The sequence below is a fragment of the Carcharodon carcharias genome, chromosome 9 (genome assembly GCF_017639515.1).
Source record: "Carcharodon carcharias isolate sCarCar2 chromosome 9, sCarCar2.pri, whole genome shotgun sequence".
Taxonomy (NCBI): Eukaryota; Metazoa; Chordata; class Chondrichthyes; order Lamniformes; family Lamnidae; genus Carcharodon; species Carcharodon carcharias.
Genome location: NC_054475.1, coordinates 100,225,016 through 100,239,388, shown reverse-complemented (window position 1 = coordinate 100,239,388; position 14,373 = coordinate 100,225,016). Strand labels below are relative to the sequence as shown.

The 14,373-nt window shown below is 39.4% G+C and overlaps 1 protein-coding gene across 1 annotated transcript in view; it reads right to left on the bottom strand.

Moving 5' to 3' along the window:
• Positions 1-14,373, bottom strand: part of LOC121281899 (ecto-NOX disulfide-thiol exchanger 2-like) — a 339,103-nt gene that overhangs the window by 181,918 nt on the left and 142,812 nt on the right. The window contains exons 2-3 of the mRNA XM_041195055.1: positions 12,244-12,312; positions 11,332-11,430 (exon numbers count right to left, since the gene is read on the bottom strand). Coding sequence (XP_041050989.1) covers positions 11,332-11,374 — 43 coding nt within the window. The 5' untranslated portion in view covers positions 11,375-11,430; positions 12,244-12,312. The remainder of the gene's footprint in view (positions 1-11,331; positions 11,431-12,243; positions 12,313-14,373) is intronic.

Here is a 14,373-nt window from a genome sequence, read left to right as displayed (position 1 = left end):
GATTCCAACAAAATATCAAAGGAAACAAGATTTTTGAAATGGGGATGGAGGTACAATAATAAATAAGCAAAGGTTAGGTGTGTAACTGTGAAGCAGGTTACACATTCCATTTGTAATACAGCAATATCAGAAAAAAAATGTTTTTATTAACTGCATCCTGAAACTGATGGCATCTAAACTATTTTAAAACACACACAAGCAGTTGATGGCCTAACTTTTAATCCGAAGCTTGCAAGCTTGAGTCCCATAACAATAATTACTTAAACTTAGCTGCTTACATCAGTTGAGTTTTACCAGTTGTCAACATGGATTTCAGATGTAATTGCCCAACTTATAATAAGAAATACAAACTATCAAGTTCATTATACTTAAATTGTAGCATCTGCTGGCTAATCATGAAACAGAACTGGCAGCTGTTATGGAGGTTTCGGCTCCCCTGGCTTAATGAATTGGATAAGGGGAGGGGAAAAACTACTTTATGAATATAAAGCATTATAAAAAATGACAATTGGTAGCAGCCTATGTTTTAAGATATTTCCATATAATTTCATTAAAATTCTTGCGCAAGAATGACAAATAAGGCTTTCACCCAACAACCTTTAAAAAGTCACAGAATTTTGGGACAATTTTTTCTAAAATTCAAATCTTCAGTTGGTCAAGTACCCCCCCCCACCCCCCCCCCCCAAATCACTGGAGCTCAACTTCTGTAAGAATAGCTGTTGTTCTAAGGTAGAATGTAACAACTATTATATTTCAACACACCTGGGACAAAAAAAGACAAAAAGAAACATGAAGCAGGTTTGTTCAAAAATTAACAGGCACTGCATGCTTAAATACGAGCCACCTTACTAAGAAATTATTTCTTGAATTGCAACTATTTTCAGAAGCATTTCAGAATCTGAAATCCAATGCCCTCTTTAAAAAAATGAGAATTACGAATGGATAAATTGTATTAATAATGAATAGTCACTTCAATGCACTAGTACTAGGATGCACAGCAGTAGTGCAATCAGGCTACAACAGTTTCACTGGATATTTGTTCTGTGTTACAACAGGACAGGGCCACTAGAAATGCATCATGGATAGCTCCTCCAACTACAAAATTAATGATTTTAAAAACATGTGCAACGCTTCACTTCATGCTGCAACTTCTGAGGCTGCACAGTATTTTCTCCCCATCTTTCTTGAACTCAGAGAAATGAAATAGTATGTTCCACAGATTATTCACAACATTTTGTCATATAAATGTGAACTTTTTTTGTAAAAACCTTTTCCAGTAATAAATTCCGAATACACAATATAGTCAAATATAGGAGGAAATTACAGAAACAATAATTTTGGCCTCTTCATTGGCAGTGAATCTATTGTTGACAAGATAGTATCACATGGTGCACTTTTGCTGATGGTAGAGGAGACCAATCCTCGAGAGGCAGGTTCTGCCACAGTGTCACATTTGAGTGGCTATTAGGTATCTTTGTGGGGTGCAGTTTTCAAGCTGAATAACTAAATTCCATCTTAATTTTTCACCTGCCTAGCACATTTCCATTATTACTCCATCTAAAGAGGAAAAGCAACAGGAAGAAGCCATTTAGGTCACTGAACTTGCTCCACCATTTTTGCCATTTGTTTAAATTTCAATTCCCAATCTGGTTAACTCTGTATGAATCAGTCTTCAAATAAATACATATTCCAGGGATACAAAAAATCAGCTAATAACATTGCTCCATCAGATCTCCCTTCTCTCTTTCTTTCCACTTGGTACTTTTCAATAAAATTACATCCAGATCAGAAATGGAGCAAAGGAAATGAGAAATGAACCCAACCTTTAGTCCACAAGATAGTGCTTCAACATGCTGTAACATCATCATATTCCATAATTGCATAAGCCAACAAAACCCATTTCTAATGCAACCAGATGCAGATAAGCAGGTGACAACCTTTTTAAGGGTCACAGAATCAATGAGAGCTCGGGGATGGTCATCCTGGCCCTTTTGCAAGTTTCCCTAGACCAGGTAAAGGTCCCATGTTCAGGGTTACGAGCCATGGCCAGTGGTGGAACCAACAAACATTTGCTGGTGATGGTGAAAGATCTAGAATTGACGGACAAGAGGACTTGAGTTTCCTTTAAGCACACACAAGGCAGTGGGAAACCATTTCATGTATTCTTTTCCCTAGTCATATTGTTCATTGAAATTGAAAATGACAGGCTGTTATGAGCAACTGAAGGGGATGGTGCAAGAATTCGATGTTTGGAAAATGAGCAGAGGCACTGCCCTTATGTGGTCACTACTACACTCTTTAACTCTCCAATTGCTTTATTATTTTTGCTCCAATGCCACAAACTGTTTTTAGAGAAGTAAATGTGAAGTAAAACTGTCCTTGCACCTTTCAGAAATGTTGAATATTATGGTGTTTCATATAAACGTACTTGAGATAAGAGGGTGTCTTTACATGCCATTTTCCCATCTGCAATTTACCAAACAAATGCTACTCTAGTCATTATTGTCAAAATGCTCAGATCTAACTCAAATTACCAAATCCACTTCCATCCCTTTTCACTGTGCACTTGCTTCATCTGCTGTCAGAAACGTGTTGACACCAGTTGCAATGAGGTTGTGAACATTACTAACATACAAAGCCAACTCTCCTAAGTTTCACTTGATACATTCCACATCACTAAAGTGGCAGATAGTGCCATGCTGCACATTAGATATCAATACAGCGAACACAATGGCATAGAAGGTGGTGACTCAAGATCACCTGATTTCTTTTGTGGCTTAGAACTACTCCCCTGTCTCAAGAGGGAACCAATGAACATTTCAGGCTGATGTGAGTCGACGCCCTTCCCTGAAACCTAAGGGGTATTACCTGATTTTAATGAGTCATTTTAAAATAAAGACACTGATTGTCTCAAACCCTCAGAAGTGTTAACCCACAACACAGGATATGGAATCAACACAAACACCGCATCTTATTTGGAAAAGGTCTTGAACTTGTGAAAAGCCACATGAAGCCAGCCATGCTTTCTTTGTCTGCTTAAAAGATTAGCTCAAAGCTGTGTGCAGGCAGTTCCACCAAAACCATCACAACCAGATTCAGAAACAAGCTGCCAGACATCAGGCTGCCAGAATATGTAAACTGTTCCAGTTTAAAGTTTGCCTGAGAACCAACCTCGTAGCTATTCAGCTACAATAAACTTTACAACTTACTGTGAACTCTTCTCTTTACAAGGCCCTCACTGCAACTTTAAATCATCAAATCCATTCAAAAGGCCACCAACCTGCCATGTGGGAGACCAGAGGTCGTAAATCAGAGACTGAAATAACTGTAATCTGTAAATGTGCATGACCTTTATCTGTATCCAATTTGCGTGGGTGCGTTGAATGAGACATCGGTATGTGTGTGAGAATAAATGACCTTTATTTTGAACTCACCAAAGTTTGCTGCTGAGTTATTTAATTGGAACACACACTCCAAGAGCAAGAAAGCTCACTTTTTCCCATACAAGATATACTGATCACAGGCAGTAAGAGAACATAAATTCTGTCCATGACACTAAAAACTTAGCATTGTTGTGGCGAAACATATGCTCATACCAATAATGTTTCCCTGTAAACTGGCAGATGGGGAAAAGTAAACAACTGCAATAAAACAAACTTATCTTGCAACCAATCTGAGCAAGAAAATACTGCTGCTTTGCTCCAATATTCTCATTTAATCTTGTTTGGAAAAAGTATTTTTTCCACATAGGGTAGAACATGATTCCAGGCACAACTAAAAGATACCAAAGCCCCTATTCCAAATTAGAGTAGGGGAGCGCTCCCTGATCTCTTGGGCCAATATTTATCCCTCAGCTCTCATCATAACAGACTTTATTTCATCATTATCACATTGCTGTTTCTGGGATCTTGCTCTACACACACTGGCTGCTGTGTTTTCCACATTACAACACTAACTGCACTTCAAAAGAACTTCACTAAGTGTAAAACTCTGAGATATCCTGAAAATCTAAAAGGCACCAGATAAATGACTCTCATGCTATCTTTCTAAAGTTAGAAAACCAGCTTTTGTTACACCTGTGGGGAATTTTCCATTAAGAACATAAGATATAGGAGCAGAAGTAAGCCAGTTTGGCCATTCAAGCCTGCTCCAGCATTCAATAAGATCATGGCTGACCTGATCCTGGCCTCAACTCTACTATCCTGCCTGTCCCCATAACTCTAGACTCCCTTGGATATCAAAAAACTGTCTAACTCAGCCTTGAAAATATTCAATGACACAGCCTCCACATGGAGAATTCTAAAGATTAGTGATCCTCAAAATTTCTCCTCACCTGTCTTAAATGAGATCCTTTATTTTGAAACCATGTCCCTTAGTTTTAGATTCACCATGAGGAGAATCTTCTCTGAACTGCTAATGCAAGTATATCCGTCCTTTAAATAAGACCAAAACCGTACACTCTAGGTGTGGTCTCACCTATGGCTTGTACATTTGTAGCAAGACTTGCCTATTTTTATACTCCATCCTCCTTGCAGTAAATGCCAATATTCCATTTGCCTTCCTAATTACTTGCTGTACCTGATTGCTAACATTTTGTGATTTGTGTACGAGGACACCCAGATCCCCCTGTACTGCAGAATTCTGGAGAGTCTCTCCATTGAAATCATATTCTTCTTTTCTATTCTTCCTGCCAAGTGGAAAACCTCACATTTTCCACATGGTGTTCCATCTGCCAAATTTTTGCCCACTTACTTAACCTATCTATATCCGTTTTCAGACTCCCATCCCTCTGGAAACCAAAGCCTAGTGCTTGGTTTGCTTTTTTATGGCCTTGCTAACTTGTGGCACAACTTTCAGTGATTGATATACTTATGCTCGGAAATCATTTTGTTCCTCTACCTCATCATGCTTGCACCTTCCAAATAATAAGTAACCTCCCTACTCTTGCCACCAAATGTACTACCTCACATTTATATTTGTTGAAGTTCACGTGCCAATTATTTGTCCATTTTGCAAGTTTATTAATGCTCTGTAATTTGTTGCAGCCCTCCTCAATATTGACTACCCCCAAATTTAGTTTAATCTGCAAATTTAGAAATTGTGCTTTGATTCCAAAGTCCAAACCGTTAATGTAAATTATGAACTGCTGTGGTCTCAGCGCAGATCCTTGCGGAATACCACTTCCCACCTTCTTCCATTTTGAATAGCTGCCCTTTACTCCCACTCTCTGCTTTCCATCTCAAAGCCAGCTAGCAATCCATTCTGCTACTTGCCCCCAGACTCCATATTCTCTGACCTTATTCATTAGTCTATTATGGGGCACCTTATTGAAGGCCTTTTGATAAATCACATCTACTGCATTACCATTATCTATGCCCTTTGTTACCTCCTCAAACAATTCAATAAGGTTGGTTGAAATCCATGCTGTCTTGGCTAGCTTCACAAGCACCATATTCAGCAGAACTGAAAAGAGCTTTAACTCATCATGTGCTGATCCCACAAACAATGAGGTACATGTGAACTCTTATTCTCAGAGTTATCGATATTTTACATAATCGAAATGTGATTTAATTATAACAAGTAGCTTTACATTCAGACAATTAGCGCACACTCTCATACAGAACTGAAGAATTTTTTTTAAAAGGTAGCGAGGCCATTTTTAACACTAGGTATGAATGGTTTGTAAAGGAGATACAACTGTGCATAAAAAAAACCGAGTTTATAGAAAGTTGAGAGCTTGAAAATAAAATTAATTAAAAGCTAGACCATCGCCCATAGCTTTGCGCACAGAGAATCAAAAGAAGCTACAAACAGATGAACTGGGGTTAAAGAGGGGTGAAATAATTGAACCAGGGCACACAGGGGTATAACACAATCCTTTACAAGTTGTACATTCTGTCCTTCATTTCACTTTCTATCATAATTAATAGGTAAATGAAAAAAATATAGGGTAAATTGTCAAGCATTGAAGTAGAGTTGGTTGGAGCATAGGAATTTCTCTGCAGCACTGGCTAAACAGCTGGCAGATATGTAACATTACCCTACTAATAGCGGAAGGGTTAAATCACAGCATGACAGGTTAATAAAAGTACGTCCAATTACACTGGACTCATGTAAAAGTAGCTTCTAAGACTCAATTTTTAGCCAAAACGGAGGGGGTCGACTTTTACATGAGTAATAGTTTCAAGGGGTTGAAATCCACCTTCTCCCATCGTCTCATTATCGCAGAGTTGCCAGGTCAGAGACTGTTCCTGCCAACCCTACCCCCAAAAATAGTGCAACAAGAGCCAAAAAGTACTTATATCACATGTTGATATATGCAGTCATGAGGGGCTGAACAGCTGCCTTCAGTGGTGTGCTATTCCATCATTCTACAAATGAATAGGTTTGTATAAGAGTGAATTTGACTTCAGCAGAGTGGTTGATAAGAACAAAGAGTTTGGATTTTTTGGCTAAAAGTCAGGGGGTCAATTTATACATGAGATTTCTGAAAAGTGATTGAATTTTTTGGCCAAAAGTCAGGAGTCGACTTTAACATAAGACCGACTATTACTCAAGTATATACGTAATTGTGGGCATGTGAATTTATAATGAGAAATGCTGACAAGATTTACACACAGGATGCAACATGTTTAATAGATTACTAGTTGATCTTCCACTGTATTGCACACAATAAGTTAGAAAACATGGTTTCTTTTACCACTCTGCTGTCTTCTGTTTTGGATGCGGGACTTTACAAGATAGGTTTTAAAACATCCCCTTTAACTGAAGATGAAACAGAATGTTTGGCATGGGGTGCGGATGGTGATCATATAAACCTCTGCCTGGAGGCAGGCCCATGTGATTTGGTTGTCATGAAAAAGAAATCCAAACCAAAACCTATTGAAAATCAAGTGACAATTTTCACAACTTGACACACAATTTTCAGACAGCTGCTTTTTGGAGACACAGGCACCGAGACAGAGAGAGAGAGACAATGCTACTGCTGTAAAAGACAGGGAAAGACTGTATTTGTGTTGGCAGCCATGCAGGTGAGAGCTGGCTTTCTGCTCAAAAGAAGACGCTGGAACAGACAGGGCTTTGAGATTTAAAGGAACAAGGAGTCACAGAACTGGACCTGGCTAGTGGATGCTGGGTCTGAAATACTCAGACTGAGTGGGAGGATTATAGAAGGACGCTGGAAGATTCAACATGGCGTAATTTGGAAAGCTGGGAGTATCTTGGGGTTGGATCTTACAATCCTATATACCTGCCATTTCTGCCAGAAGTTTAGTGCAGAGCAAAAGGAGCTGTAAGATGTATTTTGACTGCGCTAGTTAGTTACCTAATAAGTAATGTTCAATTTACGTTATTTTTAATTTATTTATTACAGTAAAAGTCTCTAAACGTGAAATCTTGTCTTTTGGTTTTCTCCATCAGTTGCTGGGAAACTCATCTTTTCTTTAAAATTATTGGTCTCTACAGGGATTGTAACACTTCATGGTGCTGCTTTTCTCAGGTACCACTTTGTGTCTGTTTGCCTCACCTGCTTTCCACTCATTAACTGTAGCTTTTAACTGTTACGGTCCCCAGAAGAGGAGGAAAACTCACCATTTAAAATTAAAGTTTGGGCCCTCAGAGACTGGGAACTACAGTTCCCAGTAGGCCTCAGCTGTGTCTGAGCATGCACCGGCCCTGGAATGGCCACATGTGCAGATTGTTCCTTTTTACAATCTTTGGGTTCTGCACATGTGCTGGCTAGAGAATGGCTGCACATGCACAATTGGTTGGGATTCACATTGTCACGACTCACTGGGGATATTGCATCAAGCTCCACTGCTCCCTGAGCTGTGACAAATGAGAGAAGTTTAATCAGACCACCAAATTGCCCCAATTCTACATAACTGTTTAATTTAGGTTAAAAGAATACAAACACCAGGTTTGTAAACTTAAGTAAATAAATATTTATTAAACAAATTGTCGGCAAAAAATGAATTAACTTTTATCTCTACAACTTAAACTCTACCCCTTCCTTAAACCCCTATATACACATACATACACACACACACACACACAAATGACACACAAAACATGGATTATAAGGGTGAGATAAAACAGTTCAATAGTACCAATCCGGAGTTCAGGATTAAATGGGTTGACACAGTCGCTAGGCAGTTCCCTCTTAAACCAGGTCTCCTTTCCAGTACATTCTGCCCAGTCTGGCACACACTGTTCCAGGAGATAGCAACATTGTAGATTTTCTTCTTCCTGCTCCAGTGAACATCTCTTTTAAACTGCAGCCATGGTAGTTTTTAAAGCCACAGTCCATGAAAAAATAAGTTCTTTACAATGCCTGCAAACCAGTAAACAGCCCTGCAGATGGTTCTTTTTCCAACTCCGATTAAAAAGGAGCCCTGCACCTCACAGAAGAGGAAACGAAAACAAAAGTGAAACAGAGCAAAAGGATAATCTTATGACACAGAAGGAATAGGCATAGAAGAAGCTGGACAGGAGAGTGGAAGCTGGAGAGAGCAGGTTTCTCAGAAGAAAAGCAGAAAGTCCCAGAAACCAAGAAGGGGTACAGAAGAAAGTTCCAAGGAGACAGTTAAGTCAAGGAACAAAAAGAGGAATCAGGAATGGGTCCTGTTCAGTGAAGTTAAAATAAGGGGCAGAGGAAAAGGCTCTGAATTAAGAGAGAAAGCTGTGGGGTGCAGAATTAAAGCAAAGTGGGCTTGCAAAAAGCCAGAAAATTTGAGGTGACAACCAAAGGTTGGTGACTCCAGCCTGCGAAGCAGTGGCGCTCTGTTGGCACGGCTGAGTCTGAGAGAGTGCATGGAAGGCAAAGCTTGAATACACTTGGTGATCCAGCGGAGCGGAACATCAGAGAGATCGATCGAAACCTGGAAGTAGATTCTTGTTGAAAACATCTGACAGAGAAGATTCCAAGACAAGTTCTTTGAGAGTGGAGATTGGAAAGCCTGGTGTGAAAGGTAGAGTTTCCGGGAGACTGGTTGGCTCATGGCGTGATGAGCATCTGGGGCAAGTTGATGAGAGATCCAGAGAAGTTGCTGTGATGGCACTTGTCATTTGGGTTTGGAATGTTGCGTGTCCAACCACAGTTCGCCTATTAGTATGTGGGCTGTATACTTACTGTAAACATTAGAGTACAAGATAGATTTTTGCAACTTGTGTTATTCTTACGAATCTGTATCTGTCAAGGTATAGTTGTGGGTGAAGGAGTAGTGTAATATAATTCTTTTTTCTTGTTTAATAAGTGCTTTATTCTTTTGTTAAAAGTACATCAGCAGACTCTGTTACTCTGTTCAGTAGCTGCCCTCTGCATTTCTAAGCAAATTATAAAAGTTAGGATCTGTCAATCCAGGTTCCACCTTGGGATCTGACTTGTCCAGTGGTAGCATCAGCTGGGATCATAACATAACTTTTTCATCCATGCTGCTCTTTTTCTTCTCTCCTGTTGGATACTGGCATGGTGAGAAAAGTAGTCACCACTACTGCGGGTTGTATTTAAAGGAAGCACATAGGGAATAATGGCTTTTATTGCCAGCCCCTCCATCCACTTTCCCATTCTTTCTTTCTTTCCCCTTCTGGCAACCATTGTATTAGAGGCAGGAATGATAGAGCTGCCCTTTTGCTCTTCCCTCTCCTCTCTTTCCCCACCTATACTTGTTTAAAACTGGTTAACTTTTTCCAGTTCTGACTACAGATAATTGACCTGAAATGTTAACTCCATTTCTCTCCCCATAAATGTTTCCTAACTGGCTGAGTCTTTCCAGCATTTTTTGGATTTCAGAATTCAAACTTTCAGGGTATTTTGCTTTTATATTAATGTTTAATTCTCTTTCAGGAATGCCTTCTGTTCTCACTCCTTCCCAGAACCACTATACGGGTCTCCCTATCCTCATCTTCCATCCCATCAGCCTCCACATTCCACTGGATCACCCTCTACCATTTCTGCCACCTCCGCGTGATGCCATCAGAAATCACATCTTCTCCTCCCCAATCAGGAGTCTGAAGGGACCGTCCCCTCCGTCACCCCAAGCACCAACTCCTCACCCCATGACACCTCCCTGTGCAAGTGCATGAGACGCAACGCTGCCCTTTCCCCATCTCTCTTCCCACCATCCAGGGTCCCAAACAGGTTTCCAGCTGAAACAGTGATTTACTTGTATTTATTACAATTTAGTATAGTGTACCCATTGCTCATGAGTCAGTCTCCTCTATATTGGGGAGACATACAAACAAGAACCAGGAGTAGGCCATTCAGCCCCTCGAGCCTGCTCTGCCATTTAATAAGATCATGACAGATCTGTGGCCTCAGATCCACATTCTGCCTACCCCCCGATATCCTTTGACTCCCTTGTTAGTCAAAAATCTAACTACCTCTGCCTTAAAAATATTCAATTACTTTGCCTCCACTGCTCTGCAGGGAAGAGAGTTCCAAAGATTCACTTCCTTCAGAAAAAAAAGATTCTTATCCACTCTGTCTTAAACGGAGACCTCTAATTTTTTAAAAGCCAAAATCAGAATAGTTGATGTCTTTTCAGAATGCCTTTGAGTCCGCAAGCATAACTCTGAGCTTCCAGTTTTTGTGACTTTAATTCTCTGGCCTACTCCCATGAACTCTGCTTCCTGAAGTGTTCCAATGAAGCTCAACAGAAGGTCTAGGAACAGCACCTCATCTTTCGATTAGACATTTTACAGTCCTGAATTCAACAATTTCAGATCATAACCATTGTCCCCATTTTTTCAGATAGCAAGTTGCTGGTAATAATTCTGCTTTTGCCATTTTCTGCTCCGAGACCTTTCTTTTGTTTCTTTTCTTGTCCTATTACCTTTTTCCTTGCATTGTCATCCTTTTATCATTTAACCACTCTTGCCTTCCGCCCTGTCCCAGGTCTTCCCTTTTTGTTCTTCAACTTCCGTCCCCTCCCCGCCTTTCCCTGCTTGCGCTTATTTAAAACCTGCCACATCTCCAATATCTTCCAGTTCTGATGAAAGGTCATCAACCTGAAGCATCAACTGTTGCTCTTTCCATTGGGGTACTATCGACCTAAGTATTTCTAGCATTTTTTGTTTTTATTTCAGATTTCCAGCATCTGCCTATTTTGCTTACGGTATACAGCATTTTTTAAACTGAATGCCTCCATGTAAATTTCTTTTTTAGATGTTTGCCTTCACATTTAACACGGAAAATGGTTATTTTAAAAAGCGTCACTCAATCATAATGCATGAAGTAAAGACTGTGGATGGGAAGTGCACATTATTTGCAAAGTTTTCTATGTAGTCTAATCTGCATTGACTGAGCAACTCTTTTGGATGAAGGATATTTACCGGGTATTCGGTGGCATCTATGGTCAAAAACAAGCTGTTCCATAGAGTATTCAAGCTGCCTGGTACAATTCTCCTTTCAGTCAATCATCAATGAGTTTTCTGTTTAAAAGAAAAACAAACCAATCAATAAAGTTCATAACTTGAAATTACATATTGAAGTACACAATTAGAAATGTCTCTTTTCCATTTCTCAAAGTTGCATTTTGCAAATGTTCAACTTAGATAATTTACTAATAAATTTTGAAATTGAAATTTTCTCTTCTACGCCATTATTTTTGCAGTAAATTATAGGCTATTATCTTGCTGATTATTGATAATAACCATATATTTTTTAACCTATTAAAACTACTTTGAATCCTGAACACCTCAATGAGGTCACCCTTCAGCTGTGGTTAATAAAACAGTCCCTAACCTCTCTTATAGAGAGTACTGTTTAAAGTAACAGTGAATGTCGAACAGAGGTATATTCAGAGGTTCAGAAGTTTAAAATCAGCTGGGGTGACTAAAAAAAGTCTGTCACCTTCAATATTGTTAAAGTTTGATGTATATTGAACAGGTTCAGCAACACTGTGGGTTTTTAATTTATTGATCAGTTGTTTAAATTGGTCAGGACAGCTCACCAGCAGTTTAAACAGCTGAGCAGCACTCTTTTGGCACATCCCTTTCTTTCTGTAGGAATTATTTTAATTGCCTGAAGTACTAATAGATAAATTAATTTTCAATGAGAATTATCTATACATGTAAAAATTACTTGGTTCAGATTACAACATGTTAGGACACAAACATTAGTTTAACTAGTTATATTATAATACAATTAATTTCAAATAAGTTTATTAAAGCACAAGAGCTGTTATGATGTAGACATGCAGTTACACAGTGAGCGTTTTATGATTTTTTTTTTGCTTATGGTACCTGGTTTATTCAAGGCTCTCCATTAAAATGCTTGCTCATTTTTTCAGTTCTGATGGAAGTAATGCATGCCTGAAACAATAATGCATTTGTTATCTCCACAGATGGTGCATTTCACGTTTTCAAGAATTCTTTCTTTTTGTTATAAGTGGTTCACGATTGTGCAACTCAGCAGAGGAATCAGCTGACAATGGGCAAAGTGCTGATGGGGATATTTAAGGAAGACAAAGGGGCTGCAGAAAGTTTTGGGGATGGTTTTGCCAGACAAAGATGCAGTGTGGGTTGAGAACTGATGATTCTAGTGGAATCAATGGCAATTTGAGTCCCATTTTCTTAAGGATCTCATTTTCACAAAGGGGCAAGACCCCATTTCCACAGAACGCTTCCAGCATCCCAAAACTCAAAAATGTTCCTTTCAGGACGCATTTAACTTGGGTGATATTCCTCTGAAGTCAAAATATGAAGTGAAGCCCAAGTCTTTCATCCTAGAGTCAGGTGGATTTTTTTCTCCAACGAAGGCCCCTCCATATGCATTAGCCTTCAAAGATATGGGAGGGTAGTGGATTTGTTACTCGACTAATAATCCAAAGATGAGATATCAAATCTTGCCACAACGCATTGTGAAACAGAATTCAATAAATTTAATATTTTCTTTTTTGATGCCAGATCACAGCGCCTCAGTTGGCAACATTGTCGCCTGAGAAAGGAGTTGGTGGGTTTAAAGACTTTAGCATATAATCCAAGTTTATACTCCAGTGCAATACCGCAGGAGCACAGCACTGTTGAAGGTGCCAGCTTTCCAATGAGACATTAAACTGAGGCCCCATCTTCCGATGGCATTATTTCCTATAAGAGCAGGGGCATTCTTCCAGGTATCCTGGTCAATATTTACCAACATCACTAAAACAGATTACCTCATTGTTGTTTGTGGGACCTTGTGCATAAATTGGCTAACACATTTCGTCCAACAGTGGCTATGCTTCTAAAGTACTTAATTGACTAGAGTCCTTTGGGAATTTGTGAAAAGCCTAAAAACTTCAAGCGTTATCTAAATATCCATCTTCTTTCAGGGAAGGAAACCTCCTGCGCCTACTCAATATGACTGAAAGAATACTCTAGTTCCTCACTGTGCAATTGCTTTGTAACGTTCTCTAAAGTGGTTTAGCAAATCCCCCACGTTGGTAAAACGTGATTCAAGGCAGTGGTCTACCATCATCTTTTCAGAGCAAATAGGGATGAGTAATAGCGCAACCTTTTTTGCATTGCTGGCATCCTGAATTTAATAAGATCAATTCCAAGCATACTTTACAGACAGAATCTAGAAAGAGGCAGAGGATGGTTATGTCCTGATACAAATCATTTAATAATCAAACTTCCCAAAATACGTGGAACAGTTAAAAGCTTTTCCTTATGGTAGGTTAGGCATGGTTAAATTAAATCAGCCAAGTTCAGTGGTAGCATTCTGCCAGAATGTTGTAGATTTAAGCCTCAATCTAGTTCTTAAGCATCCATTGGGGGCTCTGTATGGAACTGAGAAAATATTTCACGATCAGTGGTACTTGGGCAGGCGAACAAAAAGATCCCTTTCCACTATTTGAAGAGCAGGGAGTTCACTCAATGTCCTGGTCAATATTTATCCCTCCGCTTTTCAAAAATTAATTGGTCATTCAAGTTTGATGTTTATGTGCATAAGTTGGTTGCTATCTATACCTAAGTGACAATGCTGAAAAAGTAATTAACTGGCTGTGAAGCACTTCAGGATGTCATGAGGTCATTAAGCGCACTATATGAACACAAGTTATTTTTCCTCATGGTTAGAGACTACCTTTAAGCAGGCACTCTAGGTTAAATGTGCCACATCCAAATAGGCTGTAATAAATCCTAAAATCTACACCAGATTAAAGGGTCAATTGAACAGTAAGATTATTGTCATTAGTGCTGTACCCACTGGTGCAGATGTTTTCATAGAAAATAACAGCGAGCCTCGCAGCATTCACCTTTGTAATGGAGGAGTGACTTCTGGTGTTTGCACATGCTGCAATCCTGAGTTTATCAGTGCATGTCTCCACTCAAAAGTTCAAGAAAACATGAAGGGCAGCTGTCAGCAAGGTGAAGGATGAGCTCCATTCCTCC